The following is a 21,429-nucleotide window of genomic DNA, read 5'->3' as shown; positions in this document are numbered from 1 at the left end:
TTTAGGAGATATATTTTTAACCGTGTATTTTTAAACGGATTATTCTTGAATGTTTTATTCTTAAACGTTTATTCTTAATGGTGGATATCGGGGACCCCCCCCCCCTCAAGGGCCAAACTAGCCTAAACTATCCCAAACTAACCGAAACCAAACTAAACTAACCTAATCACTACCTGATCTAACCCGGCGCAAGTTGCAATCAGTCCGCCTCCGTGCTAGATGATGGGGGATTTTGAAACAGTTTATTTTTAATGGTGAATTCTTAAACGGTGATCTCTAAGCGGGGATAGTAAGCGGTTTATTTTAGGAGAGATATTTTAACCGCGTATTTTTAAGCGGATTATTCTTGAATGTTTTATTCGTAAGCATTTATTCTTAACGGTGGATTTCGGGGACCCCCGGCATGTGCTGATGGTCTTTCTAACTTCCATGTTGTTTAAATCCGATTACAGAAAATTGACTTTTCTATTTCGCAGAGTTAATGAATGGAATCAAATTCCAGCAAACGTGAAAGATGTCAGGAATTTCGCCGAATTAAAGAAATTGGCCCGGCATTTTTTTTTCTAGACAGGGACTCAAACCGAAAGGAATATCGGTTCAGTTACGGTTACGGTTCAGTGTCGGAACTCTAAAAGCGGTTTCGGATAAGGTTACGGGATTCGCCGTTTTAATATTCGCGGTTACCGGTAGCCAGACAATTGAACCGGTATTTTTTTTCGCTTTTCTCTAGGATGTATCTGCAGGCTGCTTGGATGTCGCAAAATGGGATACAAAGTGCAAACGGGTAAAACTAAAGTTATTTGTCTGTTGCACTCCGAAAGGGAGGTACAGTGCCATCTCTCAGGTCGGCGCACTTTTGGCGTTTGCAAAATTTCCCGTAAAATAATTTGTTGCGGTCCTCTGTTATCTCGTGCACATTCATTTTGCTTCTGCTGTAACAAGCTAAAATGCAAGAAAAACTGCGTGCGTTCAGCGGTTAAGCAAACAGATGTGGAAACAAACAACGTGCAACGGTTGGCACCTAATTGATCACAACAATACAGTTCGTAACTCATAAGAAACTTACGCTATACATGTCATACGATGCGTACGTCATCCGATTATGAGACCAAGAGCATAAGATGGTATGTGCGTACACGGCTTTTTGAATGAAAAACACATGACGAAGATATTTACTTTAACAGAAGCACAAACTACACCACTAACCAGAGTTGTAAAGGGATACAAATATCGCATCCAAAGTTGTTCGCGTTCACGCTGGAACCGATTCATATGAACCGGTAACTGAAATCCCATTTTTGGCTTCAGGTTACGGTTTCAGTTAGTTACCGATGGTGATTTGCGGTTACGCTCCGGTTACGGTTCTTGAAAAAAAAAAAAAAATGGGTTCCAGGAGAGCCGTCGCGAGGCGAGTTGAGCCGAGGCAGGGTAGACGTGAAGCGCCTCCACCACCCTCCCCTCTCTCTCTGCCGTCAGAAGCTCTGTAAACACAGAAAAGAACACACTCATTCGCACTGCCGAGATCGTATAATCAAACTTATCTTCATTCCGCTTCATACTGTACAAACGACCTGCCAGGGCCTGCCGTTCGGCGCCCTCTCTGGCGAGGGCGCCCGGGGCGGCTGCCCCTCTCGCCCCACGTCGCTAATGCCTCTGGTTCCAAGCGGTTTTCGGTTTCGTTTCGGTTTCAGTCCCTGCTTCCCAGAATATTCTAGGAATAACGTTTTTGAAAAGTGCTTATTGTTACTTTGCTGGTATCTCTTCCTAGACAAATTGCGCTAAATATGCTTCGGTGCTCCATGTCCCAGAAATATGGTCCGTTTAATGTACGAAGACGCGTTTGTGTCTTATTTTGATGTACGTTTTGTTTTCTTTACCTTTGTACGACACACGGAAGATCCTTTGACCGGGAAATCTTCCCTCTGGGCCCTCCATCTTGTATGATTTGTCTCATGCATTTAATCTTTTATATTTCCAATAAAAATTCAACTAAAATTCAATTCAATACAACAACGCCATCAAGGTAAGAAAGACAGAAGTAGGATTTTGGCGTTGCTTTTTACTTTCTATCGTATTAGACTTTCTATACTCCGAAAATTATAAATATCCTTTTCGAACTAGCGCAGTAAAATTGTTGTAATAGCGTGTTCTACCCCCTACAGTTCTACCTCAGAAGCGATATCGTGGTTACAGGGCAGCTATGCAGCAAGGGGAATAAGACAGTGTCATTTCTTTTTCTTAGCACACACTTGCCATTGATGAGGACGTTGCACAGTAGAAGAGTGGTCTTTGTTAATATCGGAGGTTCCTGACCTGAGGCTTTTGCTTCGACCTGGACCCTTAATGAACCTCTTCTACGGGTCAACTGAACTCTGTATTTATATTCTGTGTAGGCGTCATCACGAATGCTAAGGCCGCTTTCTTGGCAACCAGGATGTTTGAAAAATGCATGAAAGATATCATGTTTCGCTACTCTGTGGATGCCTCCTCCATACAAAAGGCAAGTACGGGTCTGAAGGAACAATTATGAAAATCACAACATTTAGGCTTACCAAAGTATAAGCGCTGATCTGAAAGAGGGCAGGTGACGAAACGCGGCGAACCCACCGCTCTCTAGTTGCTCACAACTGATCGGTAATCAGACAGGTGTAGTAATGTGGTTTCGAGTCCCGCCACCGGTACACCCTATCACTTCGTCAACGTCGAGCTTTCAGACTCTTTAAGTACTTGTCAGTTCGACGTTGATGTTCCGGAGAGCCACTGTCAGATTGCTTGCTTGGGTGCAGAGGTGGGCAGTAATACTGATATTTTGTATTATAATCAGTATTGTAATACATAATACTCTTATTTTGTGTATTACGTGAGTAATACTAGTAATGCATTGATACATAACTTGGGGAAATGGGAAACAAAACTTGGGGAAGCGAAATATATATGCAATTTGTGGATTATTTGTCGAAACAGTGATTCTCCAATCATGTTTTATTTCAGGACATTATATTTTTAGCATATTCTCACAGGTATTCTCTGTAGTGGATTGTCTTTGCGAATATGATGACATGGCGCTAGTGGATTCGATCACAGCGAACAGCTTGCTCTCAGTGTGGCACAGTCTTGATTTCGTCCAGTCTGGACGATAAAATGTGGACCGTGCAAGAGTGTGGCTGTCCATAGTGCAACCGTGTACAAGGGTGACTGGACGCACTCTTACATACGACAAAGGGCTTGCAATGGGATGACTCATCCTTACGGACGCTGAACTGGAAGGAATTTGGGAATCCTCCAGTAACCTCTGGCCCCGAGGTCAAGCCCTTTGGGATAATTTGGGCAGGGGAACAACAGTGGCCGTGTTCCTGTCGAAATGTTTGTGGGGACACAAACAATTACTGATGAGGCGCATTTGTGACACTGAGCAGGTCGGGCTTACTACCTCTGGGAAAGCATTACACCATCAAAAGTATTATAATACATGTAATACCTCGATTTTGTTACTTATAAACATATACAAATGCAATTCGAAAATGAGTATTATGATACATAATACAGATACTCAAAAGTATTAGAGTGCTAGTATCATAATACACAGTATTACTATTAGTGCCCACCCCTGCTTGGGTGCAACACAACGTGAAAGCTTACAAAACGACAGAAAAACCAAACACGAAAAGAAAAGTGCCGAAAGTACACAAAAGTCTTGTGAACTAAACTCAGCTTCACAAAATAAATATAGCGGCGCAAGCTTGGGCTTGTGTGCATTAGAATAGGCTGTCCGATTTCAATACGGCAGTTCTCCGGGAATTGTATGTAGGTACTGCTAGGGCGCTTTCAGATCTAGAAATCGGAACGCGAGTTCGACAACAATGCTAATATAGCTGCACGACAATCCTTCAGAGACCGCCATGATGACATTGATACAACCAAAGTTGACGTCACTCTATTTATTTTTGGCAAAAGGGAGAGGGCGTCGACTAACTGGTGCATGGTGATGAAGGAACAAATAACCGAGAGACACGCTCGAGAGACACACCCTTCGTGTTTGTCTGCGTGTCCCGTGTCTCTCAGTTATTCGTTCCTTCATCTCTTTATTTTGTTGCACCTGGCTTGAATTTGTTAGATTTTCGTAGGCTTAGCACGCATAATGCTTCGTTGCCTGCCACCCGTTCTACAGCTCGAATCAGAGTTAACGTGAACGCCATTCCGGCCTTTGGACACTGGTGGTGCTTAGTGGAACTAACGGCAGAGGGTGTTTTGGTAATCTGTTTACAGTTAGAGGGGGGACCCTCGTTATGAAGGCGTTGCTTTCTGCTATGCGCTGCCAGGGTAACTCTCTTCCGACTTTGCCGGCTGGTGCGGCGTTCAAGTTGACTCTGTACCGAGCCGTACGTCGTGCCACTATACAGCGAGTCACGGGCCCCACTTAGGTTGCTCTGCACAAACCCTCTACGCGTGTACACAACGCTGTTTTTATACGTCGTGCGAGACGATGTTTTGGATTAAGTAACGCCTTTCTTCTCTCCATTGCCACATGCATCGTTGAGCAGACGCATCACACAGTCAGTCTGTGCAATGGTATGTTCTCTTTTCCTTAGGGACTTCACCTCGGGTGCGTCACACTCCGCCTTTGTTACCACAAGTATCCAATCCAAGGAAATGTGAGTTCAGCGTAATGTTTTTTGTTCCCGCACCCTCAACACACACGCGCTTCGAAACCTCGAGCGGAAACACTCGGTTGCAATAGTCCTACCGGATGCTAAACTGAACATTACGTTCATTATAGCTTTTATGTTTCTTTTTTTTTTTTTAAGTTGACGCGTCACTCGGCAGATCGGGCACACGGTTGTTTGTTTGGTTCTAGATGGCCGTAAAGAGAGGTTTTTGCCTGGTCATCCTTTGGTTGCCTTGGATTGTGAATAAATGTTGCGATTGGCCATCGTGTGGGATCTCGTGACAAACCACGGGGAACTGACGCGTTCTTCGCGCGTTATGAAATAACGAGAAGATGCTCATCAGACTCCCAGTGCCACCAAACATTAGCTAACGACGAAGTTTTATTATGTTTAGCTCTAACCGCATATGATGAATTCTCGACGGAAAAACGGCCACCGTCACCGTTTTTCCGGTGAGCCGACGCGAGCAATGGGAACTTCACGATTTCTCGACGACAGCGGTGGACAGGAAAATTCGGCGAAGAGCGGAAGCGGCCGCTCGACGGCAGCCAATAGGACCGCTTCACGGGCTGTCGTTCCACGAGCGGACGTGCTGGACCAGTGGCGGGCATTTCGGATGCCCGTATGGCTAACCTGGGAAGTGGGAAGGATGCTGTCGTCCGCTCGCTGCTGTCTGAGGGCGCTTTTGTAGCGCTTGCTTCGCGAATATGCTTTGACCGCAAGAACAACTTCTGTGTGCCACTATAACTTTTCTATGTGTAGCTAAATACTTATCAGTTAATTTGAAGTCAAATTTAACACGGAGTAACGAAACGCCCGCTTGGACGCCACCGCCCGCCGTAGTGGAAATCTGTGCATGCGGTTCATCCCGCCGTTTTTCCGTCGAGTTGTCATGCCGGTGGGGAAGTGGGCCGTTTTTCCGTCGAGAAATCGTCGGCATGCGGTTACCGCTTTATGGTGAATTCCAGTGTTCGAGCTTGATCCAAGATCCGATCCCGCTACAAAGCAAGAACATTGAGCGCGGAGGAACCGAGCCCATTTGCAAAAAACAATTGCGTTCCACTATAGAGCTTGAGGGATACCATTTTGAGGACCCGGCAGACTGAGCGAATCGGCCCAACGCACACAATTGCTCCGCCTAGCAAGACACAGAAGTGACGACAGTGCTCTGTTGGAGTTTCAACAGAACCCTAGGATGCCGGGCAGAGCGAGAAAAAGCGCTCTGTAGCGTAACTAGATGGTCCGAAACAAGCGAATCCGCTTCTGATCAACCAGCACCCCCGCCCTCCCGCCAATCTCCACTGCGAAGGAATAAAACATCCGCCCGCGTCAGCGACTGTTCTTTCACGAAACACTGGTAACACCTGTCAAAGCAATTAGAGGTTGTAGCAGCCCGCATCGCCATCGTTAAGCCGCGGCCTGCACGCTGCACGTTTTTCCACTTTCGTTTTTGGTGGCAACCGCCACTGGAATAAACCATCAGTTCTTTCCCGCATATTGTGGTGTGAACACCTTGTTTACTTCGCTCCACAATTTCTGGTGACCCGAAGAAGAACACCGCTGCTATGAACCCTGCTGGCGACCAGCAACACCCTCCGCCTGGCGTAACCGCCCCCTCTGCTGCTGCGATGCCTCCCATGTCCCACGTCGCTGTTCGATTGCCGCCATTTTGGCATCGAGGACCCCACATCTGGTTCCAGCAGGTCGAAGCCCAGTTCCTGCTCGCTGGAATTACTTCCAACTCACCAAGTACCGGCACATCGTCTCTTCCCTACCACCAGAGATAGCCATGGACGTTGCCGACTTAATAGCAAGCCCTCCACCTCAGGCGCCCTACGACCAGTTGCGCACTGCTGTTCTCCAGCGGACTATGATGTCAGAGCGGAAGCGCCTGCAGCAGCTCTTGAATGCCGAAGAACTCGGTGACCGACGACCTTCGCAGCTACTTCGCGCCATGCAGGCTCTCCTGGCGGATCGCTCAGCCTCTTTCGACGAAGCACTGCTTCGCGAGCTATTTTTGCAACGGCTACCCCCAACCGTACAGATGGTTCTCACTACAGCCGCCAGCTTGCCACTTTGTAACTTGGCCGGCCTTGCCGACAAGGTCATGGAGGTCGCTTCTCCTGCAGCAAGCATAAGCGCCGTCGGCCATAACCACCCTACTTCCTCTCCAGGCCTTCTGCATCAGGGCACGGTGCCGCCGCTTTCACCTGCCGCCTTTGCGAGTACGAGCGACATGGCTGCCGTGAGAGCGGATATCCAACGCCTCTCCGAGACTGTCGCTGCCCTGCGCTACCCCGATAGCCGTCGCCGGTCTCCCAGAAGATCCAGCCGCTCCCGCCGTTTCCGCCACTCTCCGCGAAGACAAGACGGCCGAAGCCAGTCTCCGTTCGACGACTCCAACCCACCACCTTGTTGGTACCATGAGCGCTTCGGCGACGCCGCTCAGCGATGTACGCGCCCTTGCGGCTGGCCGGGAAACTCACCCGGGAACCGTTGATGGCGGCCGGCGTTTCCCCTCCTCAAGCTGCAAGTCGCCTATTCTTCGTTGTCGACCGTTCCACCAAAACTAGGTTCCTTGTCGACACCGGGGCCGCTGTTAGCGTCTTGCCCGCATCCCTTAATGAGCGGCGTCGTGAGCCGCTGTTTCACTTGATGGCCGTTAATAACACTACCATACCTGTCTACAAAGAACAGTTCCTCAACGTTAACCTCGGTTTACGAAGAGTCTTCCCCTGGGTGTTTCTCGTCGCTAGCGTCTCCCAGCCGATACTTTGCGCGGATTTTCTTCATCACTTCGGCCTTTCTGTGAAAGTTTCCCGCCGCCTTCTCGTCGATGACAACACCCACCTTCACGTCCACGCCATATCTGCCGCACAACCTTGTCGCGACCTCTGCGGAACATCCCTTCCAGCCGTTCCTGCTCCCTATGCTGCACTTCTCCGCGAGTACCGATCGCTCACGCAGTCTCCGGACTGGACGAAGCCCGTGAGCCACGAGGTTGTGCACCACATAGTGACGAACGGCCCACCAGTGTTCTCTCGACCACGCCCCTTGGCACCTGAGAAAATGAAGATTGCCAGGGCCGAGTTTCAGCACATGCTGGAGATCGGCATCGCTCGCCCTTCTTCCGCCAACTGGTCCTCGGCTCTCCATATGGTCCCCAAAAAGACCGGGGACTGGAGGCCTTGTGGTGACTATCGCGCCCTAAACCTAGTCACCATTCCTGACCGCTATCCCCTCCCGCGTCTTCAAGACTTCACCGGCAACCTCCACGGCATGAGAACCTTTTCGAAAATTGACCTTACGAGGGCCTACCATCAGATACCCGTCGCCGCCGAAGACGTGCCGAAAACGGCCATTACCACCCCGTTCGGCCTTTTCGAATTCGTCCGCATGCCGTTCGGCCTTCGGAACGCCGCCCAAACATTTCAAAGGTTCATAGACACCGTTACCAGAGGCCTGCCGTTCGTCTTCGCGTACATAGACGATATCCTTGTTGCCAGTCGAGACCCTGCCGAGCACATCGAACACCTCCGGCTACTTTTCTCACGGCTTGCTGCACACGGGATCATCGTCAACGTCGCGAAGTGCGAGTTCGGAGTACCATCTCTAGAGTTCCTCGGTCACACTATCTCTGCCGAGGGCATATCTCCGCTTCCGCAGAAGATCGCCGCCATCCTAGATTTTCCTCAACCTCAGTCCGTGCGCCAGCTCCGGCCGTTTCTTAGGACTCGTCAACTTTTATCGGCGATTCGTCCCACACTGTGCCCACACGCTGCGCCCCCTCGAAGAAATGCTGTCCCAAGACCACGTTTCCCGCGGTCGCAAGAGCCGCAAGCGGAAGTCCCGGGACACTTCCTTTCCGCTCGCTTGGACCGACGCTGCTTCTGACGCCTTCACGTCCATCAAGTCGCTGCTGTCATCGGTAACCCTTCTGGCCCATCCCACGCCCGATGCAGCCACCGCACTTATGGTCGACGCCTCCGCAACAGCTGTCGGCGCCGTGCTGCAGCAGCACGTCGGAACAGGCTGGCGACCTCTTGCTTTCTTCTCAAAGGCCCTGAAGCCCGCGGAGACGCGGTATAGCACTTTCGGCAGGGAGCTCTTAGCCGTTTACCTCGCAGTCAAGCACTTCCGGTACTTCCTGGAAGGCCGGGATTTCACCATTCTAACTGATCATAAGCCGTTGACATACGCCCTGCGATCGGCCAGCAGCCGCTATTCTCCTCGTGAGACGCGCGACCTCGCTTTTCTAGCCGAATTTACCTCTCGCATTGAGCACGTCTCCGGATCGGAAAATGGTCCAGCAGACGCCCTGAGTCGCGTAGCCGCCGTCCAGACGCTATCGTCAGAAGCTCTAGCCCGCGCCCAGCACAATGACCCCGAGCTTGAGGCCCTGCGTAGCTCGACAACATCTCTGCGTCTTGACGACTTTCCCGTTCCTGGCACAGACCTTCTACTCTCCTGTGACACCAGCACCACTCCACCTCGTCCTTACGTGCCACCCGACCTCCGCCGCGCAGTTTTCGACTCACTACATGGCCTATCGCAACCAGGAGCGCGCCCAACACAGCGACTGATTGCTACCCGCTTTGTATGGCCGAAGATGCGCGCAGATATCCGCTCTTGGGTAGCCGCCTGTTCCGCGTGTCAAACGTCAAAGATCACGCGGCACACGTCTGCACCACTGGGACGTTTTCTGCCCCCGGACTCCCGCTTCGAACATGTCCACATTGATATAGTCGGACCCCTCCCCATCTCTGCTGGACATCGATACCTCCTAACTGCCGTCGATCGTTTTACCAGATGGCCAGAAGCGGCCCCCATGTCCGACGCCTACCGCCGCCACTGTCGCCTCGACCTTCCTTTCGACCTGGGTTGCCCGTTTCGGAACCCCAGCTGTCGTCACCACGGACCGTGGCGCCCAGTTCAAAGCGAGGCTTTTTGCCGCTTTCCTCCAACTCCTGGGCACGCGACGGATTCGCACCACATCCTACCATCCGGCCTCTAACGGTATGGTAGAACGCCTGCATCGCCAGTTAAAGGGTGCCATCATGGCCCACGAGGACACCGCCCACTGGTCATCTGTCTTGCCCGTCGTCCTCCTCGGCATCCGCGCATCCGTCAAGGCCGACCTCGGCTGCAGCGCGGCCGAACTGGTGTACGGCACTACCCTCAGGCTCCCGGCTGACTTCTTTGACGTAACAGAGGTCTCCACTCCCCCGGAACTTACGTCGACACGCTTCGTCGCGCTTTCGCAGACGTCCGTCCTGCCTCACCTCGTGTTCCCTCGCCCAGATCCTCCTTTGTCCTCCAGCAGCTGTCTTCTGCCTCGCATGTCTTCATGCGCCGTGACAGGGTCCGCCGCCCGCTTGAGCAACCTTACACCGGCCCTCACCCCGTTCTCCGGCGTTCGGACAAGTTTTTTACCATCTCGGTTGATGGCAAAACAGAAACCGTGAGCCTGGACAGACTCAAGCCAGCCTTTGTGGAGCCACCCGAGCCCCCAGTAGCCCTCCCGCCTCCCTTCCCCACTCAGCCTTCTCTGAGCGCCACCAGACATGTCACTTGGGCTGACCGCTCCTCTCGGAGTCTGGGGGGGGAGGCAGTGTAGCAGCCCGCATCGCCATCGTTAAGCCGCGGCCTGCACGCTGCACGTTTTTTCCACTTTCGTTTTTGGTGGCAACCGCCACTGGAATAAACCATCAGTTCTTTCCTGCAAATTGTGGTGTGAACACCTTGTTTACTTCGCTCCACAAGGTCTCACATCGGTATGGTAACATCCAAGTCACTCACCCATGCCCCATTCGTGATCACCAAAACAAAACCACTCCGTATAGTGTTTCATGTTGCGAATGCGAGTGCGGATAATTACATGAATGCTATCGCAGTTCAGGAAATGTAAATCGTTATGCTTTGCATTCACTCGCCATTTATCTGTGTGTCAAAGATGAGTACTGCTAAAACATCCTGACGAGAAACAATGTTAAGACTTCGAGAAATTGAACGTATACAATAGGTCCTCGGTATGGATTCTTATATACATGATGTTATATTCATGTGCTGATATGCATGTGCTATGCTACTCTAAATCTTGTAGCGGCTTAGGAGCAACATGTGATGGAGACCGAGTTGCTCAAGCGAACACGCGTATTACAAGCTTCAAACACAAGATTCGATGGTTCTTATGAAAACAGCGCCATCTCCCGAAATATCCTGGAACCCCTCAAGCTCAGGAGATACTACGATGTTACCGTCATCATATTCGTACGTCATATTTCGTTGTGCGACCACGATGGCTGCATGCCAGCACGGGCTCGCGCGTCCTTGCTTCACCACACCACAAGTGGGCGCTGCCTGTCGGGCATGCACAGCATTATTCGGTCCGCCTTGACTAAAACGGACGTTTGTCATTGCCGAATGAAGTCCACATGATTTCGAGCGTTAAATCATTGTCCCTTCAACTCGTTAACCCTTTAGCTCTAGTAAATTTAACTCTGAAGCGTATTAGAGACTTTGTACTGTCGTTCCCACGTGATGCTGTCGTTCATGACAGCAGTTCTACCGGTACCGTCCTAGCATGAGGCCACGCACATCTGCCCGCTGGGACATTCCATCATCGCCAGTCAGGACTCATGTAGAGGAGCACCACCTCCTCTTCATTTGCCGACCCGAACAACGAACACCATGTTCGGCATAATTCGGCCATTCATCACCCTAAATTTTTCGGGAAACCAGCAGCGAACCACCTTCTAGCCGATAAGTCGCACCGGGACCCAGTTCCACCGGGGACGCGCAGGGAGGACACAGGAAGTTCAGTTTCAGCCCTCCACCTGGCTTCACGATGGTCCTCCCTGGCTTTCGTACCGGTCGTGGTACTGTCGCCCACTCAGCAACGCACTTACCCAGCAACACTCAGCAACATGCAATGCAGCAACGATCACTCAACACCACACAAATCACAGGCCGTGTGTCCAGTCGTCCACCATCCACGAGTCGTCATCGTTCTCCTCTTCATGGTATCGACGCGGACCTTAACCGCATGCACCGCCCCGCGTCTGGGGGGGTGGGGTGATGTGGCCGCCCGTGGACGACGACGACGACGACGCGCCTCTGCTGCCGCGCGCTGCCGCTTGACATTCCATCATCGCCGGTCAGGACTCATGTAGAGGAACACCACCTCCTCTACACCCGTTTCACTACCTGTGACACATTGCATTAATGTATGGTGTCACGGTCACTTGGTCGGTGTTGTGGTGTACGAGCACTTCATTCACGTACGCATCACAAAGTCGATGCACCGTAGACAGCTGAACACGTCGTCGAGGTGCAAACAATAGTTCGCATTATTAACAACACCCGTCAATAACAAGTTGCAAGTTCTCAAGTTGCAGCCCTGATTTCAAGTTGCATAGTGAATTGCATTCTGCGTAACGGGACACATCTTAGGCGACCCCTAGCAGACTGATGGTCTCTTTTAAAACAACAAGGCGTAGATGAGTCGGGATGCATATTTTGAAACCTTGCAGGAAGGTATGAAAGGAGGAGCCTACTGCGCTGAGAAGTGAGGCCAAGATTGGGGCCATTCCAATGATGTCACTGCTCGCCTTCTGGTTTCGGTTACATGCATCTTTATGGAAGCCCTCAATGCAAAGTTTCGAAATACTTGGAGAGCTGTAAAGGTAGTGCGCCGAAGTGCCCCCAATGTGACGTGTGCAAAGCGACCTCATTGGACTATTCAGGTAACGTTACGCCCCTCCGTCTACGCCTACGTCTCCGTGAGTAGTAAGCACCGAACGCTGACTGCCGAAAAACAAACCAAGGAGCCTGGACACCATTAATACCAATTAATACCAGTTAACAACTAGGAGCCCCAAAGTAATTAGGATCATCCAGTGAGTCATTACAGTAATTGCGGAGCATCTAACCCGTGCCCAGACCACCCTGTGTGTTGCCGGCACCCAGCGTCATAAAAAATAAAAAAGATAGGAATAGAGTAGATAGGAATAGAGTAGATAGAAACAGTTCTATTGAAGATCAATGACGTCATCTTGAAGACAGCAATCCAGAACAGCTACTGACCATCGCCAGGTCGATGGTTACAGACAGGTCACTACTCAGTTGCAAAGCGTCACACCACGTGGCGCCACCGTCCTTCTTGTGAACACCAGTTCTAGAAATCCTGGGACGTCATGTGTGTCGTGATCATGGCATGTCTGTGCAAGTTAGGACAGCTCTGGACAAGCAAGGAGATAGAGGAATGCAAACTGCTATGAAAGCAAAGACCAAAATACACCAACAAGGCAGGCGGTGAACTGAATCGTAATGTTTTTCTCCTCTATAAGGTCGCGCATCTGCCCCCCTAGCGGCTACTTTGCAAAGTAACTGCATTGCAAAATTATAAAAAATCATGGCTGTGCAACTCTCGTTCCCGAGGTCAAGACAGTTTTTGCGGAAAACAGCAACTGGCGTGCATGCACGGACAGGAACAACAACCAGCGCCCGACGTGCACGGGCACATCACTGTTAATTGCACACAAATCAGGGACAAAGTTATCATGTCCGTTCCATCTGAGAGGCAGGCAGAGAACTAAATCATAACGCGTTTTTCTCCTAAAAAAGCCACACATCTGTCTTTCTTGCGGTTCTTTTCTGAACTGATTTAATCGCGGAATTATTAAGAACCACTCTAGCGCTAGTCCCATCCAGATCAAGGGTGTGGCAGCACTATTGTCATCGTCAAGACAAGAATGAGTAAAAATAATCCTTGTCCAAAAAAGAAAAAATACAGAGCTAGATGTGTCAAGAAAAAAGCATCCATCATAAGACAGAACAGGTCTGGGCACGTCAGAACTTTGCGGAACGAGCACTATCGCACGATGAAAAATCGAACGACTGCTGCGCAAGAAGGGAACACAAGCAAAGAGAACCACTTAAACTAAGTGGAAAAGACACTCACCAACATCAAAGTATTTCCACGCATACAGTACTCCCTCATCGTAAATCGGCTCGACACAAAATCCACCAGAATCGACGCACACCACCCACTGGTGACGAATCATACGTCTGTACCCTGTGAGAGGCATACTAAATCCCACTGAGGCTACACTTTTCCAGTAATGGCCAACGCAACTGCTACAGACAGAATCGACACGCGTCATCTATCATTAACACGTCCGTACCCGCAAGAGGCTAAGAGGGAGGAGAGAATCCTTCCGCCGTCTTTGGGCCTTGCTCATTCCTTGTGTAGTCATCCCATTGTCTCACGGATACACAGTTTTTTCCACAAACAGCCAACGCTAGCCAACGCTGCTACTAGAGCACTGCACGGGCTTAATTTCAGGCCCGTGCCCGGCCAGGCCCGGCTGCTACGGCCCGCACCCAGCAGGGGCCCGACGTCTTCTATAGATTTCCGGCCCAGGCCCAACCCGTACCCGACTGTTTTCATGCTCAGGCCCAGTCAAGCCTGCCTCTGCTCTATGTGTTCTCGAGCCTCGGAGGTGTATTTAGATTTACTAAAGAGGACAAATGGTACTGTGGTACTGTGATGTTACACGTAAGGTTTGTCTGCACAGTGTGGTGACATGTTGCACATGCCGCGAGGTAGGAATGGAGTAATTTGGACCACCTGGGGTTCTTTTGACGTGCGCTATGCTCTGGTCTCTGCTCTGGTCTCCCTTGAAATCCGCGTATTCAAAGAGCACAGCGCAGCGAGGAAAAGGACGCAGCTAATTGGTGGAGAGTGAGGACGTACGCTCTGTGTTTTACAGGCTGTGTTTCTCTGCCGGCAAGCCGCTGTGTGCTTGATGCTTGCTGGCTTGGGAAGGCAGCGCGCAGTGGCATGTGGGCGATATATATGAGGGTGGTTCCATAAGTTTCCGACCCGAGGTAGAAAATGCGCGCGAATTTGAAAATGCGATTAAGGACGCGTGGCGCCATCTGTTTGAGCGCCGGAGCTCAACCCTCTTCATGCTTATGTCGGTTGGAGAGCTGCATTTCAAACAGCCAGGGTGCACTCTTCAGTTAAATTGGAAAAGATCGAGTACCGTGCTGTGATAAAATTCTTGACAAAATTGGGACTTTCATCTACAGAAATTAAAGCGCGACTGGACAACGTGTACAGGGAAGCCTTTCCATCGTACACAACGGTAAAAGACTGGGCTAAGCAGTTTTGACTGGGGCAAGACTCCATTGAAGATGATCCACGCGATGGTCGTCCAGTGGAAGTGGTGACACAAGAAAATTTGTCTCTTGTCGAAGAGGAAATGCTGAGCGACAGGCGTCTGAAGGTGACGGAAATCTCAGAAAGGCTGGGGCTTTCCAAAACAACCGTTTTTCGCATCATCGGCGAGGGCCTTCACATGAAAAAGGTCAGTGCGAGATGGGTGTCACGACTTCTCTCGTCAGTTCAAAAGCAACAGATACTGTGCCAGAGTTTTTGGAGCTCTGTCAAGAGAACGAAGAAGAAATATTGAAGTCAATTGTCACAGGGGATGAGACTATGGTGCTCTAGTATGATCCCCTTTGGAAAAAGGAGTCGATGAAATGGCGCAAACCAGGAGAAGCACCCCCAAGAAAAGCAAAGGTCACACAATCCACAAAGAAGATCATGGCAACAATATTTTGGGATTGTCACGGGATCATCCTCATCGACTTCAAAGAGAGGAACACCACAGTGAATGCGACTTATTATGCTTCAGTCCTGCACCGACTGCGAAACGCTATCAAGGAAAAGAGGCGCGGCAGGTTGAGTCGAGGTGTTCGGTTGCTCCAGGACAATGCCCCTGTCCACACGGCTTCTGTTGCGAAGGCTGCACTGAAGGAGTGCGGCTTCGAAGAAATCCACCACCCACCCTCCAGTCCAGACTTGGCACCGAGTGACTACTTCCTGTTCTCAAACTTGAAGAGATATCTCAGAGGACGGAGATTTCAAAACGATAGTAAGGTGCAAGAGGCAGTTTTCCAGTATTTTGCGGACAAAACTTTGGACAATTTTTTCAAGGGTGGAAGAATGCTCGTTGAAAGGTGTCAAAAGTGCATCGAAGTTAAGGGTGACCATGTCGAAAAGTGATACACTTGTTTCGTCTCTGTGACTATTAAAAGTTGGTCAGGCCGGAAACTTATGGAACCATCCTCGTATATACCTTGCGAATCAAGAGTGACTCATTTCCGCTCTATTACGCAAGCACCGGTGTTATTCCCCCTTCTCGAACTCTCACGCGAACGAAATATGTCAGAACACCTAACCTAACTGACTCTCATACAGGACTCTCACGGGAACGAAATATGTCCCAACGCCTAACCTAACTGACCCTTGTGCCAGACTTGCTCAGCGCGTCCGCCACACCAAACGTCCCCAAATATGTGTGAGTGCACGTGTGAAATCGAGACCCATTATCGAAATAGGCACGATCACATATAAAAAAGTGATAGTTCTCAGATGAGATATCATGATACACCATACCCAATGAAAAAAAAAGTGACATTAAAATTCAGCTGTCCAGTCTCGCCAGATATGTTCGGGTACATGCCTGACAATGGTTGGCGTCGTCAAGCCCGTACCCGGCCCGGGCCCGGTGGCTGAAACCCGAGCCCGGCCCAGGCCCGCATAAAAAACGCAAAGCCCGGCCCGGCCCGCTGGCCGGACCGTCCTCGGGCTTTCAGGTAAGCCCGGGCCCGTGCAGTGCTCTAACTGCTACCGACACGGTCCACCTGAAACAATACAGACACTGCATGACATCATCACTTCATGTCTGAGGCAAGCAGCTGCATGGTTATTTCCAGATTATTTCCTTTACTCCACTATAGTGATTGCATCAAAAAACAGAAAAAACTATTGCAGAAACGCACAAAATTTCATGCATGAAAGCCGACCGTAGCAAGTAAGCATTTTTATCCCACCGACTTACTAAATGACGAGATAGCCTTACCAAAATCAAGAAAGAACAGAATATCCCTACAAGGAGCACCATCAATGACAATAACGAGGAGCTCAGTGGTGCACCTCCGTTCCATCCGAGAGCCAGGCAGAGCACTGAATAATCATGCTTTCTCCCTCCTGAATAAAGCCACACATCTATCCCCCTTGCAGTTACTTTCGGAACTAATTTAATCGCGAAATTATTAAGGATCATGCCAGCGCTACTCCCGTTGAGATCAAGGGCAATGCAGCACTATCGTCATCTTCAAGACACTGCTTCAACGAGAATGTTTCTTGTCAAAAAAGAAAAATACAGACCTTGATGTGCCAACACAAGGAAAGCATGCACAAATCATAAGATAGAACAGGTGTGGTAACGTCAGGACATTGCTCAATGAGCATTGTGACACGAGGAAAAATAGTACAACTGCTAGACAACAAAGGAAACCAAACACAGAGAAACACTTGAACACAGTGGAAAACACATTCTCCAGCATCAAACTATTTTTAAACATACACACTCCTCTTATTGAATAAGAGTCCTCATCGTGAATGCTCTCGCCACAAAATCTACGAAAATCCACATCATCGGCCACGGGAACCAAACCTCGCATTTTCTGAGGCTCCACTTTTTTCCAGTAATGGTGAGGCAATTGCCACAGACACCTGAAACAATGGAGCCACTGCATGATGTCATCACACCCTACCTGAGGACGCGTAGAGCTGCGCTACCACGACAAAGAGCTTATACAAACCCTCCTATTATCTATTCAATCGCAAGATTATTTCTTTTATCCTACTCTTAATGTATTCACTCTTACATTAAAATTCAACAAAAAAAAGGAAATGGAAAAACACCATGCATGAAACCTGATCACAGTATTTCACTCAAAAGACTTATCAAAAAGCACCCTTGCTACTTTCAATCATTAGAATCACAACAGCAGTAGAATCCTCACTCATGATAAAAATCGCTACAACTGGTCTCTAAAATAATAATTGAGGCCCTGGAACATTCAACGTCATCACTAGGCTTATGTAATGTGCGAAGCACAACTTTTTCTATGCTCATATACTCATTGTATGAGACTACACCAGTAACGACAACGTGCAAAAGGCGGGAAATCTTGGAGGGCAAAGTTTCATTCGCGCACGACGGAGGACTAGACAGAACGCCGTTACAGGAACAGATATATGATGTGATTGATTTTCTACTATATTAATGATTTTGACTCTTGCATTGCTGTTCAGAAAAACCATAACACAAGCCTTTACTACTATTAATAAGCTCAACTATAGTTTTAGGAATCTTGAAGGAGCATGGAAATGATCTGAATAAAATATGACGGGAGAAGTAGAAATTACGATTCTGAGCCCTGTGATACGTATGCTACAAAAAGTTTGAGTGTAGCGCGCAATCCTGAGCGCGAGGGAGTTTTGAATCTCGCGGCAGAAATGCCTCCTCACTCGGCTGCCAGCCGCTGGCGTCATATGGCAGTGCCGTCATTTTCTTTCTTTTTTGCGGTTTCTCCGGCGTCGCGGCGCCGGCAAGCGACCGATCAGGAAGCGTTGTTGTTCATAGGACGTCGTGGAAAGTACAGGTGGTGAACTGAACACTCTTTAGGCGATACGTCTGCTCTTCTTGACGAAACGTTTTATGGAGTTGGAGCCTAAGCTCCGCCAGCTTCGATTTCGCCACACGAATGTACCGGAGGCTGGTAAGTGATGCTGCTAAGTGTGAACGAACATTCGGATTGAAATATAGTGCTTCTTCTTGGTTACAAATGCATAGTCATGAAGACGCGGCGCAGTGACTTTCATTTGAAGAGGTCGTCGAGCATCATGACTTCTCCGTGTTGTGGTCAACACTATGGGCTCTGAACCGCATGGACACTGGCATCTCTGACGCGAAAGAGCGGACCGATAAATGCATAGCTGTGTAACATTGAGCTTACCATATCTTACTGATACCAGGAGTGTAACACCTCCACAAGCACAACAACATGGATACCAAAATAAAGTCAGTAGAGTTCATCTGCTAGCGATCTGTGTGAAACTACAAAACACGTGGCCAAATAAGCATTTTCTTTTTTGAATCGTCATATGCAGCATAAAACAATGGCACATGGAATAAATCTCCAACTGACAGGAATGTATTTAGTCGTATCGTATATATACTGCACACACAGGCACAGTACTGTTCACTAATTAACGACACATCAGCACAATCGGAACAGAAACCACAACGGCGTACGATCCACCTCAACCCGGGCCGTCACGGCAACACAGATGCCTAGCCACACCTTTTACACTGCCCGCAGTCTTGATTTATGCAAAACGTACGAGACAAATCATGTAAGAACGCAAGTTAATGTCAAACGCAAATATATAGCAACAGCATCTCAGTCGGGAAGCCGCCACGATTCCGGAGCTAGCAGACGATTCTGGTGGGGAGGGGACGCTTCCGGCAGCCAATGAAGTGGTCGGCCGCCTGACGTCACCACACGCCAGACTCGGCTTCGGGGAGACTGTCGCCGCGGAGCGCATTTTTGCAAACTAATTTCTCAGGAAATTCGCGCTTTTCGAAGGAAATCTTTTGCGTGACAGTTTATGAAGGTAGCATGTTCATATCAAGCAGTGAAAAAATATATGTTCCAAATGATTTCCATGCTCCTTTAAAATCCTACTCATTACGGAAGCTCCTGTATAATATAACTGGGTTATTACCTAGATTACTATCAATTAAGTTATCCAAGTTCTTCTCACTTCCCATTTCAGCCTACCGCGTTCTGTCATGCAGTGAAGCAGACTCAGTAATTTATTTATTTACCAAATACCACTGAGTGTGGCGTGCTTCATAGGAATACCTACCCTGCGCTCAGCATTTCTACTCAGATACCCATAACTGCAAACAGCTTACTTCATTCACATCGAAAAAAGTGAATACTGTCAAGCAACATCTATCAAACAAACAAACACACCAACGTCTCCTGATAGAACACTATTCAACTGTACCAAGCGGCACAAATATATTCTGCGTAAAAGCAATGAAAGAAGTAAAGAGCAGCAAAATATTGCACGCAGTTTTGCTCGAATAGCTATGACTTCTGAGAAACTGAGAAAAACACACCCGTTTCTGCTATCAGAAAATTATTGCATAGTGTGACACACACACTTGCAGTGTCCCTGCGTAAAGAAACACAGAACAGAGGTACACAAACGTCCAGGGAAATTACTTCTATTTGCACAGCATAATACAATATACACTAGATTTTTACGGGTGAAAATTTCAATAACAAAGGCAGTGCTTAGCAAGTCCACATGCGACAGCGCATACAAAGCACGGGGGAAACACTTAACACGGAGCGCTGAGGCCTAATCGCAGCGTTACAGCACATCGCTCCAAAACTCAAAGGCTAACACAAGACGACAACAACAAGATTCTAGCGGCGGGTAAAAATTGCGACAAGAAAGGCACTGCTAAACAAGTCCAAACATGCGACATTGGTTTGAAAATTATGATAGCTACAGTGTGTAGCAAATGCTGTTCCCCCTTTTGCCCGCTCCACTCTATAGTATTCTTGCAAAATATTTGGGTGCAAGCGGATAAAACTAAAAAGAAATGAATCCGATGTCGACCTTCTGTATTGTAACTGCCGCATAAAAGCACGACGGCATTTTTTCTTTGATGTATAGCAAACATGCATTCCTGAGTTGCAGTGTTTCTTTTTTGGCTTGCGACGGTCGACTGGGGATATCGTGTTACATCTTAAGTGAACACCTATTGTTTCACATTCACATACAGGGTGTCCCAGAAAACGTGTCATTTAATTATAATAAAAAAACTACGCCACCTAGACTCATGCGGTCAACAGCATTTGTTCTTATCAGGTTTTTGCCATCTCCTAATGTGAATGTCATGTACTCCAAGTTTAATTATGTAAATATTTGCGAACTGAACTGGGAAATTTGCCAAGTAAAGGTCACTTTTTTACCCCACCAATGTGAAGATCGTGCCGAATTCACTCAAATTCATGATAATTGACAGTGATATTCACGAGCTATCCCATCGTAAAAAATAGCCGAATATCATGCTTTTCGGGGCACCGGACCATAACGCGCGATGACTTTTTGAGCGCAATCGCTCTCAGTGCGACGAAAGGAGGTTCCGAAGCCAGCGCACAGAGTGATAGTAGAAAAAGTAACAGTTCCTAAAATTGGGAGAGGGAAGGCATTATCCCAGCGAAAGTCGGACGTGATAAGCCGTGCCTGTTTTATCTCTTTCTGCGATGTCGGGGAGGGCTGGGTTTCCAACCTCCTTTCGTCGGACTGACAAAGATTGCGCTGAAAAACTCATAGTGCGCTATTCTGTGCGCCCTCCGTAGAGCATGATGTTCCGTTATTTTTTCCGATGGGATAGCTCCTGAATATCCCTGTCAATTATCATTAATTTGACTAAATTAGACACGCTCTTCACATTGGTGGGGTAAAAAAGTGACCTTTACTAGGCAAATTTCCGACTTAAGGTCGCAAAAATTTACATAATTAAACTTGCGTTACACGACATTCACATGAGGAGGTGGCAAAAACCCAGTAAGAACAAATGCCATTGACCGCGTGAACCTAGGTGGTGTAATTTTTTTATTATAATTCAATGACACGTTTTCTGGGACACCCTGTATATGTGTTCCCTGTTTTGATGATGGTTGGATGATTATTGACCTTAGGAATAATATGGATTTATGTGGTTGTGAATACACTTTGGATTTTTGCTCGTTGTGAGTACCGAAATGTGTGAGTCTGCATGCACGTTTCTGAAGGTGGGACCCGACTTGACAA

General features: G+C 48.7%; 1 protein-coding gene across 1 annotated transcript in view; it reads left to right on the top strand.

Moving 5' to 3' along the window:
* Nucleotides 1-2,398: 2,398 nt before the first annotated feature.
* The window catches only part of LOC135375831 (uncharacterized), a 50,490-nt gene continuing 31,459 nt past the window's right edge, over nucleotides 2,399-21,429 (top strand). The window contains exons 1-2 of the mRNA XM_064608478.1: nucleotides 2,399-2,500; nucleotides 4,590-4,652. Coding sequence (XP_064464548.1) covers nucleotides 2,435-2,500; nucleotides 4,590-4,652 — 129 coding nt within the window. The 5' untranslated portion in view covers nucleotides 2,399-2,434. The remainder of the gene's footprint in view (nucleotides 2,501-4,589; nucleotides 4,653-21,429) is intronic.

Source organism: Ornithodoros turicata, chromosome 1, assembly GCF_037126465.1.
Source record: "Ornithodoros turicata isolate Travis chromosome 1, ASM3712646v1, whole genome shotgun sequence".
Lineage (NCBI taxonomy): Eukaryota > Metazoa > Arthropoda > Arachnida > Ixodida > Argasidae > Ornithodoros > Ornithodoros turicata.
The sequence above is the reverse complement of the archived record's forward strand: the minus strand, read 5'-3'. Positions and strand labels throughout refer to the sequence as shown.